This window comes from Haliotis asinina, chromosome 13 (assembly GCF_037392515.1).
Source record: "Haliotis asinina isolate JCU_RB_2024 chromosome 13, JCU_Hal_asi_v2, whole genome shotgun sequence".
Classification (NCBI taxonomy): Eukaryota; Metazoa; Mollusca; class Gastropoda; order Lepetellida; family Haliotidae; genus Haliotis; species Haliotis asinina.
The window spans coordinates 42,189,095-42,208,913 of record NC_090292.1 but is presented as its reverse complement, the minus strand read 5'-3'; the positions used below and the strand labels follow the sequence as shown (position 1 = coordinate 42,208,913).

Here is a 19,819-nt window from a genome sequence, read left to right as displayed (position 1 = left end):
CTTGACATAGTGACTGAATTTTATCTGTTGGCCAGTGTCTGTCTGGACTTGGGGGCACTGGGTTTGTGTGTTAAGTACAAACAGTGTTTGGACATCTTGTGCCTGTAGATGTCATTAGACAAATATGATGTTGTCCTTGCAACTGATAACAATATATATTTCATACATTTATCCAGATCTACTAAGAGGCTAATTTTCAGCTCAAATGTAGAAGCATTTGCTTTTCGTGCAACTGAATCATATACTTGAATCATTTTATTTTATTATTCTATATTTTCATGATAATAAATGTTATTGCTTTTCATAGATTGTGTGTATTTCTTTGTTCACATAACCTGTAAACAAGTAGTGATAGTGTCATAATACTGCATTGAATAAAATTCTAAAATACCCTTGAATATACAAAAGTATGAACTTTAAGAGAAACACAACACCCTTATCAAAATGACCATTGTTTTACAAATCATTTCCTTGGGCACTAGCTCAGAAAACCCATGAAGATCCAGGCTTAAACTGATCTTCAGTAACCCATGCTTGTCATAAGAAGCGAGTACAGGGATCTGATGGTGTGACTGTAAAACTAGAAATTACTGAATGATATTTTCTACAAACTAATACTGTTAGCTATTGTGGATGAAAAAGCTGTCGGCCATAGGGACCTGAAGAATAGTTTTCTGTTGGCTTCGGGCTGAAGGACTGACCTTACTTTTGAACACTGCCTGAGCAAAAGGTAGTAGATATGTTCAACTGTTTGCAGCAGTTTCCCAGGTGAGCTATAACATGTCTATAGCAAGAAGGACCTATTCTTCAGTAATGAAAGAATGTTCAAATAGAACAACTGAATATTTTGGGATGAAGCATTAAACAAGCAAGGATCAAACAATCTGTTTGACTGGGGCGTAAACCCCAAAAGTTATATTGGATAGCATACCGGAGCTATACGATGTATATAGCACCAAGAACCTGTTATGACCCAGACTCAAGGATGTAGATATATTGAGTCAGCTATTTACAGCAATTACTAAGGTGAGCTACATGACCTCTGGCCTATTTTTACTCAAATTCAGTGGGGCACATATTTTCATAATTACATTGTTGCTAAGATCATTTAACTTACAATCCTACCAATATCTATGATCCCTGAGGAATAAAGTCCTACCAATATCTATTTTTCTATGTGGAATAAAATCCTACCAATGTCCATGGTCTGTGTGGAATAAAATCCTACCAATGTCCATGGTCTGTGTGGGATAAAATCCTACCAATGTCCATGGTCTGTGTGGAATAAAATCCTACCAATAAGTTATGATCCTTATGGAATAAAATTCTGCCAATATAATTTATCCTTGTGAAAGAAAGTCCCACCAATAACTTTGATCCTTGTGGAATAGAATCCTTCCAATGTCTATGATCCTTGTGGAAACTTGGCAAAGTCAGCTGGTTCATACATGCACCAAGAACTACCCCCTTATCATGCCAGTTTATATTCCAGCAACAGAAAAGATCAAACTGACCCATTGTCTTAATTTTCTTTGAATGAATCGAAAATATTGGTTACTTTTGCCTAGCAACAGTTATATATAGTGGCCGTTTCGGGCAGCACTCCTGAGACATCATCTGTGTGTGATAAACCCCTGGTAGTGGGGCGTGTGTTTTGCAGAGGCCTTCCGTTATTACGTAGGAGCTAAGGTATTGTTTCCCTGGTATAAAACCCTGCCCTTTCCAAATGGTGCCATATATTTATAATCTTTTCGCTCGGAGGTGTCTCACGGAGCCTGTGTTGAGGGTTTGGTACAGGATTTCTGGATGTACTCAAGTGATCGGTAGGCTTAGATTTTAGATTTGATACAGTGTTTGTGATTAAAATGAAATTAACATATATTTTATACAGATACATTTAGTGTAATAGTACTACATTTAGACCATGAGATACTTTGTTCAGATATAAACTGGATGGGTGTCTTAATGTTTAGCTGAGACAAACTGTTTTTTATCTACTATGAATTTAAATCTGGTATTTTTTTTTATATCTGTGGTGGAAAATATTGTAATGCATATTCTGTTTTTACTTTAGTAGGGCTCTATGCAAGATAATCTAGTTCAGGTCTTCTAATTAACTGTTTGACGTTTTTGTCAGTAATTTTGATACTTTTTTCTGCAATCGGTTGTAAATAGTTTTTATTAAAAGTGTTTCAAAATATTTTTTTAAAGTTTTGTGTATGTGAGTCATTATTCAAATATTTTAATGCAATTTTTCTGCGATTTTGATATGCAAGTATTCTGTGTCTTAGGTGTAATGTTGGATATATCAAATAACATTTAAATTCTGTTCCAGACATTACACTTACATTGGCTTATTTAATAAATGGAAATTCTTGTCAGTTTTTATCTTAAGTTCTAAATAGCTTTAATGAAAAGACCATTAACGGGTTTCTAATTATTTAACATCATATCTCTTAGTTATAATGACACAAGCTGGTCACAAGACAGAAAGTGAAATTTCACTACAATAGGTTGTGCCTTCTTGCTGCTATTGTTTTTCAGCTGAAAGTTTCTTTTATTAAGAACGATATTTGTGAAGACTGCAGTGCATGTTACGAGCCTGTAACTCTGAAACAGATATGACTATGCTCAGTCTAATTTAGCCCAGGTTGCCATGTATAGTTACATTCCTAAGAAGCAGCTGACAAATATGATTGTGGGTTTGAATATCAGATTGTCCTGGTTATATGTGAGGTATGTCCGCACGCCGTGTTTGGAGTTTCATTGAGTAAGGGTGAAAGGTAGAAGTCAGTTTTTGCTTTCCCCAACTGGATAGATCTGTTGTCATATGACTGACTTGCTGTTGAGAGTTTAACAGAATCAACTCACTCACTCACTCACTCACTCACTCACTAGTTCAGTCACCCAAACCCACCCCCTTGCACACTTAATCCCTCAAGCAATCTGTCAGTCAAGCACACAGTCAAGCAATCAGTCGGTCAGTGAAGCATTCAGTCAAGCTGTCAGTTGGTCGGTCAGTCACTCAGTCAGTCAGTCAGCCAGTCAAGTAGTCAGTCAGTCAGTCAGTCAGTCTGAGGCAGTTAGTCAGACAAGCAGTCACAAGCAAGCAGTCAGTCAAGCCTTCAAGAAGTCAGTTAAGCAATTGATCAAGCTGTTAGTAAAGCAGTCAAGCAATCAAGCAATCAGTCAGTCAAGCAATTTATCCATCACTGATTATGATTTCATGGTACCCAATGACACAATGTCCCATGATTCAGTTTTTCAGCTTAATGCAACAATATTGTCTACAAAGGACATTTGATGTAGCCATTATAGGTACATCTCCCATGCAAGTCAGTTGGATGATAAATTCATTCAACACAAATATCAACACAACAAACATATAGTCCCCTAATCCCCTTGCAAATCCTCACCAAATCCCCAAACACCACCACCCATGATATTCCCACCAAACCGCCAGACGATCCAACCGAACTTTGGTGAAATCTGTCCTGACATATTCAATGCATCCGATAAGGTTTTATGTCAGAGCCTATACTTAGAAATCTATAGAAGATTTACACAAGTGCCAAACAGCTGGAGACACTTTTCCCTCCAAGACTAGCTATTTTCTGCGGAAACATCAAGCACGCTTGAAAAGGCATTGGCTGGTGGTGCCACCCAGTCCTCCATCTTGGTGCACCTTTTGATGGTATGATTAAATGCCTTGAGAGTGACATTCCCAGCCCTGTTATTGTTTTAAGGGCAAACGAGAGACCTTGTAATGTTTGTCGGGATAAAGGGCAATATTGTTGCTATGTTATCTCCATACTAGGCGTGGTAGTGTTTTTGACATTTAGTCCGTTTGGCTCAAAAGCAGACAGATGAATTGCAGTCTGACTTGAAAACTAATAAACAATGAAATGCCAATAATGAAAACATCATATCAACTTTGTGAGGTTTTTACAGATTTTTTTTGTCCTGAAAATAAAAGAAGTTATTTAACAATCTATCATGAAAACATTGACACAGTTCACTATTTCTTACTAGGGAGGAGTGTAGAGAAAGGGACAGCCAGGTATTGAGAAGCATGTGCACAAGTGCTGACAAAGTTATTTATGCATTAACCTGTGCTGTGCAGTCTACATCCTTTCTTACAGTTTCACCTGCATAAATCTGTTATCATTTGTACACATGATTACCTACTCCTTGGTGAGATCAAGTATACAGAATGTCGTTGGTCATAATTAGGGGCAACTAACTTGGACAGGGTGATCAGACTGGCTTCTTGATATACTGGGATAATCATATTCATTTGTAATCCAAATTTCAGTAAGTTAAAAAATCTCAAAAAGGGACATTGGTTAAAGTGTTCACTTGTCATGCAGGTTTTGATTCCCCATACTGGTACAATTAGTGTGAAGCCAGTGTCTGGTGTCCCCTGCCGTTATATTGCTGCAGTATCGCGAAAAGTGGCTCACTCACTTTATCTCTTTCACTGAAAACTCACTCACTCAAAACAACCATCCCAATAACTTTCCAGCTGCAAATCACTCACTCACTTATCTTCCAGTCTGACCTCCCTGTCACTCATGCATTCAATCTACAGCACACTTGCTCCACAATTGGTCCACCCACTCACACATTCTTTCGCTCACTCATTCTTTTCACCCACCCACCCATCCTCACTCACTCACTGTTTTCAACCATCCATCCTCACTGTTCTCACCCATCCATCCTCACTGTTTTCAACCATCCATCCTCACTCCCTCATTGTTTTCACCAACCCACCCTCACTCACTCACTGTTTTCAACCATCCATCCTCACTGTTTTCAACCGTCCATCCTCACTGTTTTCAACCATCCATCTTCACCCACATCCTCAACCACCCATCCTCACCCACATCTTCACCCATCCATCCTCACCCACATCTTCACCCATCTATCCTCACCCACATCCCCCCATCACTGTTAGGTTCATTATGTAAGTATTAATAATCAGTGGCTGTTATGATTACAAAACTTACTTGCTCTGAGTCAAAGCTGTGCAGGTGAGCTACGGACCCTTTGTTTTCCTACAGTTTAAACAGCAGCACTGACATGACCCCAGTCCACACCATTACCTCTACTGTTCCAATATCACCTCCAGACTGGGTCTGATCCCCTCCGGATGTGGAGCATCCGACCAGCTGGGTACATGTTTACTTGTCCGTGGCCCATTACCATGAAAAAACAAACAGCTTCACAGTAACAGAAACATGGTCCAACTGTAGAGAAACAGACATCCATGCTTGGTATAACTGTAGGGAAACAGACATCTATGCTTGGTATAACTGTAGGGAAAAACACATCCACGTTTGGTCCAACTGTAGGGAAACTCACATCCATGCTTTTTCCAACTGTAGGGAAACTCACATTCATGCTTTTTCCAATTGTAGGGAAACAATCATCCATGCTTGGTCCAACTGTAGGGAAACGCACATGCTTTTTCCAAATGTAGGGAAACACACATCCGTGCTTGGTCCAGCTGTAGGGAAACAGACATTCATGCTTGGTCCAACTGTAGGGAAACATATAGCCTTGGTTGGTCCAAGCATAGATGTGTGTTTCCCCATGGTTGGACCAACCAAAGTTAACCAGGCTTGGACTAACTGTGGTGTCTGGACCAGACAGTCCAGTGATCACCAGCATGAACATCGACCTATCCAACCGAGATACGATGGCATATGTCAACCAAGTCAGCTAGTCTGAACTCCCAATCCAGTTTATCAGCTCTTACGACAAGCATGAGCAGCTGAAAACTTAGTCTTGGTCTTTAGAGAAACAGAAAAATTCTTATGAAATCTGATATGTAGCATTGTTACACATGTCTGGGTAGAGTGATATATGATTCCATGACAATTTTGACATTGTTCCATGGTTACATACATGTTGGAAACAAACCCATAGTTAAAGTGCAGCAGCCTAATACATCAACCTCTTGGCTACCAAACTGTCTGTACAGTATACAGCCGTACAGTGCACAAATAAACGTCAGCTTCCTGTGAAACAGAAGACAATTCACATCCATTTAGACAGAATTAAACTGTTCACTCCCTCCCTTTTGTGACTCATGCGCCAAACATAAACAAGTCTGGCAAATAAGAACATTCAAAAAGTATTGTAAGCAGTGAATTTATGATTTTAAATGTGTTCCTAAATTGCTTTGGGTGAGGTCCTTTTTAATGTCATTTAATCTCATGTATTTACATATTCGCTCATAATTTTTACTCTACATCTTTGTTTGATTCTTTCCATATTTCTCTCTGAGGGAAAAATCGAATGTTTGGTCAAACTCAGTGCCTTATATGTGGTGTTTGTGTAATATCAAAGCTTGCAAACTGTAGTGGGATGCTCATAGTATCAGCCTCAACGTTGTCCTCCTCCAGACAGGACCCAAGAAGATCTGGGCTAGAACTGAGCTCCAGTAACTTGTGCTTGTCATTAGAGGCGACTAACAGGATCAGGTGGTTGGGCTAAATGACTCGGTTGACACATGTCATTGGCTCCCAGTGGCCTAAATTGATGCTCATGCTGTTGATCACTAGATTGTTAGGTTCAGACTCCATACCATAGTCTTAAAGCTTGAATTATTGCTGAGTGTGGCGTTAATCTCAGTCACTCCTCTAGACATGTTATTTGATCACTCGGTCAATGGGTCTGTGGGTACTCAATTTCTATTCTCCGCTCCCTGAGGAGAGTACAACAAGATTGATGTTTCTATGCTTGATAGCCTAGTAAGATGAGTAGTACTTACACCCTTTCTCCAATTATGTCAATGTAATGATATCCAATCATCTTTGTAAGTTTATGATATTTCTCCTGGTGAACATTTGGTTGATTCTAGTTCATGGCAAGTTGAGATGTGTTTCCTCCATTTCTTTAGAACTATGTTTGTTTTTTAAATTGCCTGCCTCATGCCATATGAATTGTTAGTCACAAGGGTTGGAATGTTTTATTAGTATGTGTAACGTTTTGGTATTAGTTATGTTTTTGTGAATATCATAGAAAGTATGATTACACAATGCCATTTTGAAAGTGGTCAAATGTAACATGTGCAATATTTGGGATTTCACGTTCTTAGTAAAGTACAAATTCTAGTACTTTTTATTAGTTGAGTCCCATCCGGGATTCGAACCACTACCATCAGAGTCAGGCACCCAGTCGCCAGCACACAAAGCTAGCCGTCTAACCCACTCAGCCACCACGACTTCCACATCATCACTTCCTATATCATGGAAAGTAGTCAAATGTAACATAGGTCAGTTTTCAGCTTACCTTCTCTACTTCTAGTACTTTTGTCCAATCTAGGGATGGGATGATACACTATGTCATAACACGATACATTTACAATATTTTACGTGCAGTATGATCCGTATCATGAAGAATACACCTTGAAAGAGTGTCATAGTAACACAACTAAAATCGACTGTTTCAAGGTATTTGTGCATAACAATAACTCTATTGTTACGGCAAACAATTAACTCTTGCACATGTTTTTCTCTAAGTTAATACTTTAACATGTTTAAGATAATACTGGTTTGAAATAAAGTCGTGTGTCATTTTATATAGATACACCAGTCAGCGATACGACAGCTCATTGAACTTTATCTTTATGCATCAGTGCATCTGTGAACCGTCTCAGCCCTGCTCCCATCATGGATTCGAACCCAAACTCTCTGGGCCAGGCACCTGATTGCCAGCTCACAAAGTCAGTCATCTAACCCTCTCAGCCACCACGTCATCCACAACAAAGCCACAGTGAAAATGAAATATCTGGGAATAAATCCACACACCCAAAATACCTGGTAGCTGTTTCATGCAGTTTCCATTCATCAGTACCTTCAGTTTTTCTTTAATCAGTGTAGAGCAGGGCAAGAATATCTTTCACATACAAGAATAGCCAAGCTGTTGCCAGTGTTTATGATTTCTGTAGCAAGTGAGCCATTTCTCACCGCCGACCAGTTATGGGAAAGTAATTAGCTTACAGAAATGGTGAATCATGGTTAACTGTGAGCAGGGTCAAGGTAACATGCTCTGTGCTTGTTGTCTGTAAGTCTCACAGGGGGTCCAATCTAATGTACTGATTCTTGGCACAAGGCTATGAGTCTGGGTTCAAATCCAGATTCGTCTGATGATAATTTTTATTTTATAGCGGTGTGCAGTTGTACTTTGCCTTTTGAAAGTAGTTAATGTCTGAGAGAGGCCATTTAAAGCTTTTGTCATAGATTAAGTTAATGTTCTGCGATGTGACTTTAAGACAAACGCACTCACAATTCCTAGCTTTTGGCTGCAACTATCTCTTGCTGACAGTTTTTACTCTGACTCTTTCTCTCACTTACTCTCACTGTCATAAGGACTCTCCAAACAACTTCCCATCACACTCACTCAAAATGAAAGTCACTCACTCACTCTTATGAAGACCTTCCAACTCACGTACAACTCTCTCATAACCTTATTATCACTCACTCACTCACTCACAACTCTCATAGCCTTATAATTAATATCACTCACTCACAACTCTCATAGCCTTATTATCACTCACTCACTCACAACTCTCTCATAGCGTTATTATCACTCACTCACTCTCACAACTCTCTCGTAGCCATATTATCACTCACTCACTCACAACTTTCTCGTAGCCATATTATCACTCACTCACTCACAGAACTCTCTCATAGCCTTATTATCACTCACTCACATTTCAACTCAAAATCTGTCACTTGTTTTGCAAGTCACTCACAGCCTATCACTAACTCACTCACTTTGCAAGTCACATATAGCCTTTCACTAACTCGCTCACTCACCTTGCAACTTGTTCACTCACCCACACACCCACTCACCCACTATTGTGTTGTCTTCGTGAAGAAAATACTTTAATATTTCCATGCTTGTTTTGAACTGTGATTTTCTAGTTACTTTACAGTTCTTCAAGGACTGATTATCTAACAACTTACACTTGCTGAGGTCTCTCACTGACTACCAGTCACTCACTCTACCTGTGACTCACTCAGTAGCTCACTTGTTCCACCACACACTCACATTCAGCAACTCACTTGTTCCACCACACACTCACATTCAGCAACTCACTTGTTTCACCACACACTCACATTCAGCAACTCACTTGTTCCACCTCACACTCACATTCAACAACTCACTTGTTCCACCACACACTCACATTCAGCAACTCACTTGTTCCACCACACACTCACATTCAGCAACTCACTTGTTCCACCACACACTCACATTCAGCAACTCACTCGCTTATACTGTTGCTACGTGCTCACTCACTCACTCAGCAATTCTATCACTCACTCAGCAACTCACTCACACTGTTACTGACTGATTCAGCAACTTACACTGTTGCTGACTGACTGACTCACTCACTTAGACTGTTGTTGAGTCACTCACTCACTCACTCAGCAACTCACACTGTTGCTGACTCACTCAGCAACTCACACTGTTGCTGACTCACTCAGCAACTCACACTGTTGTTGACTCACTCAGCAACTCACACTGTTGCTGACTCACTCAGCAATTCTGTTTCTCAACAAATCACTCATTCATTAAGCAGCTCTATCACTCACTCAGCAATTTTATCTCTCATTCACTCAATAACTCTTATCACTCAGCAACTCAGTCAATCACTCAATCACTCAATCCATCCACCAGCCCCCATGCCACTAACATCTTCACCAGGTTCATTCAGAGGTCCGTCTATGTTACTTAATTTTCCTCTCTCCTCAGATACAAGAAGAAAGTGGAGCGAAGGTGCACTTCAAGGAAGAAAACGCACTGAGTACGCAAAAAGAAGAGGAACGGACTGTAGTGATCCGCGGAACCTCGGACGCTGCTCAACACGCGGAGCTACTCATACGCAGAATCATAGCAGAAATGCCTGACATTTTCACAGAAGAGGTCCGAGTCCCAGGATATTGTCTGGGCAGGATTATAGGTAAGCGACACCCAAAGTAACTTTTCTACAGTACTTTCTCTTAAACTCACTGAATTCTCACCCATATGTGATTAACAAAATGGAGGACCCACTGTTTTGAAAACTCCATAGAACTTTACGTACTCACTACATTTGTGAGTTTAGTGTTAACATTCAACTGAATTTGAGTTAAAATATTAAATAAATAAATGTTAAAAACTTGAGTTTGATTAAAATTTTAGTACAGTCATTCTAAAATATCAATATCATTTCAAACATTTCATAATAATAATAATGCTAATATTTGCCTAGTGCAGTATCCAGTTCAGCTGCTCAAACTGGCGCTTTGTTTTTCCTCAATCATGGATATAATCTCAAACATTGTATTATTAATCTCAACTCCCTGGGAGGATTACTAGTTGCTGGTGTGGTGACATGCGGATGGCAGCTATGACACTTGCATGTATCGTCTCTCCTCCTTATAAATATTTTCATCAGGTTTTCTCGATGTTATATTCAGCAAAAGTGTACAAAGGAATTTACGCAATTTATGACAATAGTAGTATAGGGAATGGGGGTTCTGGCTCACTTTCAAGAAATGTCTCTACAAAGCCTTATTTACTAAATAAGGCTTTGGTTGGGTCATTAGCTCTTGCTACTATTACCCCTACTACAAAAAAGTTGGCGGTAATTACTATGCCTTGGTAGGAGGTAACACTGTGCCGTACGGTACGATCAATAATTCTTCTCTTACAAACCCCCTACCCGGCCCATCCCTCAAGTAGTACAAGTTAGGTTCGTCGGCTTTCATATCCACTTTATCTATGTTGTAAGTTTTGACTGACCATATAGGATCGGTGGCTCGCTTACGGCTATCACCCTCGTGTTCCCCTATGTTATGTTTATATCGATGAAACAGTTTAACGTGAACCGCCTACGATCTCTTTGGTGTTCATAATAAAGGCTTGCTGGGCTTTTTGTATCCCCTGTTCTATGTATTTTTTTTTCTCGTCCTCGCTGATAGCAGACTTACGAGACTTGGACCGAATATCTTGTTTCATTCCGTTATATTTTTTGAGTTCAGATAGGATTGAACGAAACTCCTCTTCTGAGATCTTACTGTCAGAGAGTGCCGTGGAAATTCGCTCACTCACTGTGTTCAGCTTTGCTTCGGCCAGAACCCTGATCTCGTCGTGTTTCAATGCCTTACGATTAAGTCTGCGTGATACTAACTTAAGCGCCAACCCTACCAACCCTGTCACCCCAGCCGTTATTTCAATACCTAGCACTATAGGTGCAGCCACGATGGTAGCCAACAACCCAACGCCTGCCGCCCCTAGTCCCATGCTGGTTGCCATAAGGGTAGTGTCAGCCCCGTCCACGATATTGAAAGCTCTATTGTACTTTTTACATAGAGCTTTCCGCGTGTCACGGTCTTGTTCTAGTTGGCGTTTCACATCACATAACTGCCTCAAGCGAAACCCATCTACGGTTTCCAACGTCTTCGCTACTTCCTCTACGACTGGGTACAGACCCATCCTATAATATATATTTTGGAAGATATTTTAATTGGGGTTCAGTTAAAAGTCTATCAATGAATTTGAAGTCTACAAGTTCTAGACAACTAGTCAGGGTAATAGGTGAGAATCTAATAGGCTTTCCTGTTGTAATAAAAACCCCACGGAGGCTTATTAAGCTGGTTATAGGACTAGTGGGGGTATCCTGTTGTATAATAATACGACAATATTGGTGTATGTGTTCGTCATACCAGTGGATTGACACCCCGGGTAAAATTTGGCATACTCTTGGGGGGTTTTCATTACCTAAAACCCAAAAGAAGACTTCTATGATGAGTGTGAAAGGGGAGAATCTTCTATTAACAAGATTTTCGATATAAGGATTATTGCTAAATGTTAATTTATTTTTTACTATAGTCCTTAACCCATTTTTTTCGATATCTCCTGATATCATGTGTACTAATCCCCTCTCCGGAATGAAATCCCCGGGCCAGATACCGTTGTTCCTAATCTTAGAGATCCACTCATTTTCGTCTATTGTGATATAAGGTGAGGTGAGTGTTAAGTTGATCAGCCATTTGGGTTCTTTAAAATCTGATAACGGCACCCGTCTGTACACGTTGTCTTTGAAGTGCAGGATGTATAATTCATCTTCCTCACCAGGCTGATCGAATCCCTCCGTATCTCCTAAGTCGTTAAGTGTAGTGTTGGGATGATGACTGGTCATTATTATACTATTACGATATAATTTCCAACTGGTTTTCTGATAATAATTCAGGGGTGAACTTCATACCCATGAAGTGTATGTTGTCAGGCAGGAAGATATTGGTTAGTGATATCTTGTTTTCCACGATCACGTTGACCCCCTGCAGACTGGTGTTGGAGCCGACACCCACCCGCACGTAAACGTTGCAAACTTGATACTGGTGTTGTTTCACCCACCCGAGTTTGATCCCCTTCACGATCTCGATATTATTCCCCGATGGTTCCCCTAGGTAGACTTTAATGACCAGTGTTGAGTTTGCTGGTAGATCCTCTAGTATAGTGACCACACCTTCGAATTCAGACACCAACTGTAATTTCACGTTTTGTATGGCTGGTTTACTCGATAGCATGTGGGCTGCTATAGTGTTGACTGGTCTGACAACTACGCTACGTCTCTGAGTTGGGACGTAAGCCACGAGCAGGGTTCCATTGTTCACGACTTTGTTTAGGTGGTTGTCTTTGTTATCCGTAAACACGTAAGGGGAGACGAGTTTAATATTGAGAAACCAGTCGTTATCGGGTAACAACACCCACTTGTCATCTTCGGTGAAGACGAGCATATATGGCTTGTTTCGGGCGACGGTAGTGCTCTCAACATCGTCTAAGTCGAACAGTTTACCACCGAACGATGGGTATATTATCCAATTATTATCACCGGTGTTGACAAGGGCGTACTTAGTGTTGACTGTTGCTCTTGTGGTATCTATCATATCACTTAGGGTTCCACCGGAGGGGATTTCAACGCGTTTGTAAATGTTGTTTTTCAATTGCAAGGCGTACGATTTACCATCTACTCCGGGAGCGTCGAAACCGCGCGTGTCTCCGAGGTCGGAGATCCCGATATTGACGCATTTTTTCACTCCGGGCCCTTGTGCGCTGGTCATTTTACATGAAGCGTTAAGCTGAGGTATCCTATATTTACAGGATTATGATTTATATCTAACACCGATATTGTCAGCTCAGGTATGTTGCCCTGGGTTAATCTCTTATACTGCCGTGGTAAAAACGACTCGGTTCTACCGTCGTTGTATTTCTCAGTTTTCACCGGCACTGCTCTCAGTATAGTGGAAGGGTGACCTCCTTGAATGTTGTACGTTGTGCTCACCTGATCGAGATGAATGTACAGCTCTCGGTACGGTACTAGGTCGGGTAACTTCGTGCCTGTGACGGTTGTTGTTGGTTTTATCTCGTCAGGAGATATACCGAGCATCCTTGCTAATGGTCGGCCGAGCCTCAAAGGGTTTCTTCCATTGTTGATTAACACCACTGTGCCGTTTGAGTCGTTCATCTTGAGTTCGGCTCCCAGGGGTTTGAAGACCTCATCGTTTAGAGAGCACACGCTGTAGTAGCCGTCAGTTATCTGACTGCGAGTTCCACTGACGAACAGCTTATTGTTGCTGATATTGATGTTAGTCCATTGCGGTAGGTAGGTGATATCGCAGAGTGCGACTTCGAGTTGACCTGACGTGTTATCGATCGCGTGCGTCAGCTGAACGGCCTCACCGCTCGTTATTCCTGGAAGTGTTATGTACATATTATAATATATGAATTATATATTATAATATGGATTTAGCACACTTGAAAATCGTGGTGAATGCAGATGGTACGGGGTTTAAAACAACCTTTATTGATATCTTTGAAAAATATATCGTGTCCGTTAATAACGCGCAGGCGGTGGTAAACTGGAATCAAAACCCAATGCAGTTTTGGCAGAACCAACTAAACTTTGCTGTGTGGTGTGCGACGACAGGGTCGGGTGTGACACCAGACTACGGTATAGACGAACTGAGTAAGGCGGTTATTTTGTTTCATATTTATTATCAAACGAGACGAATATTGAAGGAAATAAGTGCTCCTCTCCCCCAAGATAAAGCGTGGAGTATGACGAATAACCCCTATGATAGACGCGCTTATGAACGTATTTGTGGGGAGTTTGAGATTCCAACGAATAAAGACTTTCGCCTTCCTGGTGTGAACCATGGTCTCGGTATAGTTCTCGTGTACTTCTACAGGTCCGGAACATATCAGGCCGGTTCTAAAGATGGTTCATACAACCCAAACCGTCATACATTTACAGGCCCCACAGCGAATGAAAAGATCCATGTCAGCTGTATAAAGCAAACCAATCCTGATGCAGCCACAGCCTGGACTAAAATGATCTCAAAAACATCGAAAGAATTCACTCGTGCTGGTACAATACGCTTGAACGACTCGATTCGAACGTACGTGTGGGCGCTGTTGGGTGCGCAGTCGATGACGCGTTCCAACATCCTCGGTAAGGGAACTGCTTACGACGCTCAGACACAATTCGTTTCCAACGTTGATGATGCTATCAATTCTCCAGTTGATCTCCCGAGGGCCATCGAACGCTACCAAAACGTGTTAGAATACGCCAGATCGAAAGTCAATTACGTGTTCGGCGTGGGGTTGTACATGGCTCCGAGTGATATGCAACTGAGAGTAAAAAAAGTGGTGGGTTATAACAACGAAATAGTTATAGCCACGGCGGACCAAAAGTTGGGTATCAACCCCGATATTAACACCCCACATATCCCACACACCCAACCACGTGAAAAGGGTATAGTGGCGCCACCCCCGGAGCCTAAAGTTCATGTGTCCCCCACACACCCTCATGTGCATGTGGGGGTACCCCCCTATCAGCAGCATATTGATAATAAAACAGCCCTAGTGGTTGGTGGGGTAACTTTGGGACTTATTTGGTTAAAGATTTCTTAGCCGCTACGTACACCAGACCCGCCACGGCGACGATGGCTGCCCACAGGTTTTGACTGAGCCACATGGCAGTTTTAGACAGAGCGCTCAACAACCACGAGACGATGCTACCCAGGATGCCGGGAAGGGCTTCGGCGGCTTTACCAGCCAGTTTAGCTAGGCCTTCCCCGAGTTTTTTAATCCAGTCTTTAACACCACCACCTGTGGGAGTTCCCCCGCCGCCGGCAGGCCCCACAGGGGTTCCCCCTGTCAGTGACACCACCAGGGTTGATATGATGAAACCCAATGCAGTTAGAATGCTGGCGATGGTGATCCCTTGCTCCCGGAACAATATCCGAATCCTGTCTGCTAACGTGGTGTCTCGGTGGAGGACTTGATTGATGGTTTCCCGTATACGGCTGACCTGGGATCTAAGCTTTTCTTTGTAGCCGGACGCTGTCTCCAACCAGGTCTGCCTTTCATCTTCCAAATTACGTATTCGTTCCTCAATGGTGGCTTTCATAGATTCGTCCTCAGTTTCACCGAGTTTTTTCTTTTCATAGGCGATGTGGTCGTCTATTTCACTCATTTTGGATGTGCTTTTCCAGAGCTGACCACGAATGGTTTGCATCAACAGGTCCAACCCCCTCAGTTCCCGAACGGTAAATTCGAGCCCCGGGAAGGGCTCGTTCTCGTAGTCGGCCAACACCTTTTTAATATCATAAGTCATGTTTTGATCTGATGTGGCGTCCCTTATGCCTTCCAGACCTTGAACTAACTTCGGAGGATACTCCTTAGGTCGCGCGCCACCGTAATCTATGAAACCTAGTTCATCTTGGACCAACTGACTTCCATGTTTACCGGCCAATGTTGATAAAGCAAGCGGTTCTCTAGTGCGTTTATTCATGAGATCGATCTCCGGGCGAGACTTCAAACGCAGCGTGCCATTGCTGAGGGTAAAATCGGAATAGTTCCTTCCCAACGGCTTGAGTTTGGATTTATTTTCAACTGCGTTGTAATAATCATCGACGGCGCCTTTAAGGAGCTCGTCACCTTGCGAGAATGAGGTCTCCTGGTCATCATTGAATGCCTGGGCACTATCGTCCCACATATCATCCATAGGTATGTCTTCATCCATTAGTATTAAAAATATATTTCTTTTATATAACAATGTACGGCAGAAAATTAGATCCTTTCAGAAAATTGAGAGAGCCATTAGGAGCCAGAGCCGTGCGCCAGTCGGTGACTATCACCAACAATCCCAGCAAGATAGACCAGAATCAAACTCTGCTGGTTAGATTTCCAAACCTTGGTGAGAATGACCTCATTGTACCAGGCACTGTTCGACTGGCGTTCAATATCACGTTGACCTCCGACAACGACAAACGCGAGCTAGTGCGGAACGTGGGTCGAGCTATCATCAAGAAAACGACCGTCAAGATCAGCGGTAACGAGGTGCTGAGCATCGACGACAGCGACGTGTTTCACTGCTACAAGGATCTCTGGAAAAGCGAGGGAGAACGAGTCAATGATGTGTACCAGGGTATCAGCAAATCAACCCGGGCGCGCATAGGGTATGTCTTCACGCAAGACCAGCAAGACAAGCTATCGGACGGTGAAAAGGCCATCGCTCTAGCATACGGGAATCGATTCTGCGTGCCGCTCGACTTCGAGTTGCTCACGGGACACGCGCCGTTTTACCAGGCCGCGCTGGGTGATAGGCTCGAATACGAGCTCACGTTTAACGACTATAGCAAAGTAGTGCGTACGCCGAACGGTGATGAGGCCAGTTATGCCATAGACAACATCTCTCTGGAGTTCGACATGGTCACTAGCCCGGAGCTGGCCAGGCAGGTTCGAAACCAGTACTCTGGGAAGATGGCTATCCTGTACGATCGCGTACTGAGGCATAGATCAGTCGTGCGAGATAAGAGCGACACTGTGTGGAATATCAACCTGAACGTGCCGGCGAGATCGATGAAAGGTATCCTGGTCGTCCCCGTGGAGGATTACGATCCATTCCGGAGGGACAGCGAGAAGTTTTTCAACCCCGAGATTGAAAAGGTGGAAGTGACCATCGAGGGCGTGCCCAACCAGCTGTTCAGTCATGGTATGAGACCACACCAGCAGTGGGATGAGATAAAAAAGCTACCAGTGGGGGACTACATAACAAAGGACCTGGACCTCGGCTCCGTGCAGATCGGTGAATACCTGACCACCAAGTATGCCCTATGGTTGGACATGCGATCCACGGATGATGATAAACTGCACGGTAGCGGGCGTCGTATAGATAACGGCAGCGAAGGGATAACCATCCAGATTACTAAGAAGGCTCAAACCGCTGGTAAGTTGAAATTATATCTGTACGTTATTATGGACGCGCAACTTAATATAGACAATGGGAGATTCGTACAAGCCATCTACTGATGGGGGGTACCCCCACCTCCCCACTGACCCACACTGCGCCATAGTGTGCGGGCAGACTGGCTGTGGGAAGACCGTTTTCGTGTTGGATATGTTGGAGGGTTACTACAAGGATGTGTTCGATAACATCGTTATCATGTGCCCTACTCTGAGCATGAATAAAACGTACGCGCGACCTTGGGTGATGACGGACCCGGACGTACACAAAATCGACCCTGGAACACGCCTGCAGGACTGGTTGAAAGCTCTTCACGAGAAATTTAAAGGGGAACCGACGCTGTTCATACTGGACGACTGCAGCGCTAATCGTGAGATAACAAAAAAGAGAGACATGCTATCGTACCTGGCCTTCTCCGGCCGGCATGCAAATCACAGCGTCTGGGTGCTAACGCAGAAGTTCAACTCGGTGTTGAAAGATCTCAGGGAGCAGACGCGATGGGTGGCCTTATTTCACTGCAAGGATAGGGATTCGTTCGAGGAGTGTTTGAGAGAGAACGATGTGATGAGTAAATTAGAACGGGAACGGGTGAAGAAACAGCTCGCTGAAACTAAACACGCTAAGCTCGTTCTAAAGACCGACCAACCAGTAGCATATATAGTATGCTAAGCAAAGCTAAGCAAAGCTAAGCAAAGCTAAGCAAAGCTAAGCATAGCTATGATATTTGAAGTATTTGTCGTGTGCAACTTAACCTTCATTTCTCTGTGTTTTGCCTGTATCGGGTATTATATAGTTAAAACTAAATCTTACTTGTTATATTATAAGATGGAGTGTGAGGAATTGCTCGAACAGTTGGTACCTGGGGGTACGGCAGGCCCCACTGTGGGGGATTCCCCCAAGCGAGAGAAACTGGTGGCGTTGGCTGTTGGCGGCAAAGCCAAACATTACTTTGGAGACTACACTCCGGATAAAATTCACAAAATGTCAGCCGAAGAAATCGATAAGCTGTACGCTAGATACGAGTCCCGGCTCGGGGCAGAAATGACAAAGACTTTAGGATCGGCTATGACCCAGATATACACCGGTATTGTATCACACTTCCTTCCCATTCCACCAGAGCGCCGACTTTACCTGTGGGAGGACCTCGAGAAAGACCCTTTTATCGAACACGCCGTGAGCTCTATCAGCTGCGGGCTGTACCACAAATATGGCATGTTGTTGGCTCCAGTGACGGCGGCGATTATCACGGCAAAACATTGTCAATTTGAGAGAAAGAATAATAATAATAGTATAGATGGATGCTGCACAGGAAACCCCAGTGGAGGAGACCCCAGTGGTGGTACCCCCCACACCCCCAACAGTGAGTTCACAGGAACCAGTGACCCCAGTGAGGGAAGTGACCAGGCAGAAGAATCCTAAGAGAGTAGCTGCCGGTAAAAAACGGTGGTGTAACCAACATAAAGTGACCAACCCAACCCGACTGTTGTTGGCTGTAGGCGTAACTGCTGCCGTGGTTATAACATGGTTATACGTGGGGGTACCCTCCCACAGTGAGCCACCACCCACCCCCAACAGTGGGGGTGTGGGGGTATCCCCCACGGTAGATCCGCATATCATGTTATAATTTTAATATTTTATATCATATACATAATGTCTGAGGGGAAAACGTTCGTCAACGACGCATACCACGCCACAGTGGTCGCCAGTCTAGCTGTAGGGTACGCTCGGTTGACTAAAATGGTGCTTAAACAACCAACTATCAAGCTAGATTTCAACCTGCAGGATATGGGTATGCTCATAATGAACCTTGGTATGGCGATGGCCACAAAAGACATCCTAGTAAAACAAGGAATAATACCTGATAATATAATGAAATAAATATAGGGATGGCCACGATAGCTATGATGGTCGGTGGGGCGTTAGTGAATGCCCTGGCATTTTCCGGGAGTAATTTCCTCTTCTCGAAACTACGAGATGATCACGCGGCTGAAATACAGGAAGAAAGGAAGCGACACGATCTCGCTACTGAGAAATTACAAAGGGCACAGGCCGAGTACGCTAAAAAACGCCTCCAGAGGATCGACTTTATTAACGAACAACTCAAGCGTGAAAACCATGCCGTTCAAACATTCAACGATGTCGATGAAGCAATGAAAGAATACTATCTAATAACTGGTAAACAATTGGAACCGCTCAATAAACCCACACTCGCTCAGTACTACACACCATCCAAGGGACAAATGAATCGTGAACTGGGCTTCATAGTGTTGGGTATAGCAGCTACTGCGTTGGTTGCGAAGCAATTAAACTAAAACACCTATATAAGTAAACATGAGACCCGCTCCATACCGATGCGAATACATACTTATGGGGAAGACCGAGGCCTGTGGTAGGAAATGCAGGAATCAGGGGTTCTGTTGTTTCCATATGGGAAGTCCTAACTACACGTGTTCTGTGTGTGGTATCGGGGTTAAAGGACACTACTGTCTATGTAAAGCTCACGGAGCG

The 19,819-nt window shown here is 42.9% G+C and overlaps 1 protein-coding gene across 1 annotated transcript in view; it reads left to right on the top strand.

Annotated features, from left to right (window-relative positions):
* The window catches only part of LOC137259557 (titin-like), a 136,708-nt gene that overhangs the window by 39,785 nt on the left and 77,104 nt on the right, over positions 1 to 19,819 (top strand). Inside the window, exon 4 of the mRNA XM_067797185.1 lies at positions 9,769 to 9,976. Within this exon, the coding sequence (XP_067653286.1) occupies positions 9,769 to 9,976 (208 nt within the window). The remainder of the gene's footprint in view (positions 1 to 9,768; positions 9,977 to 19,819) is intronic.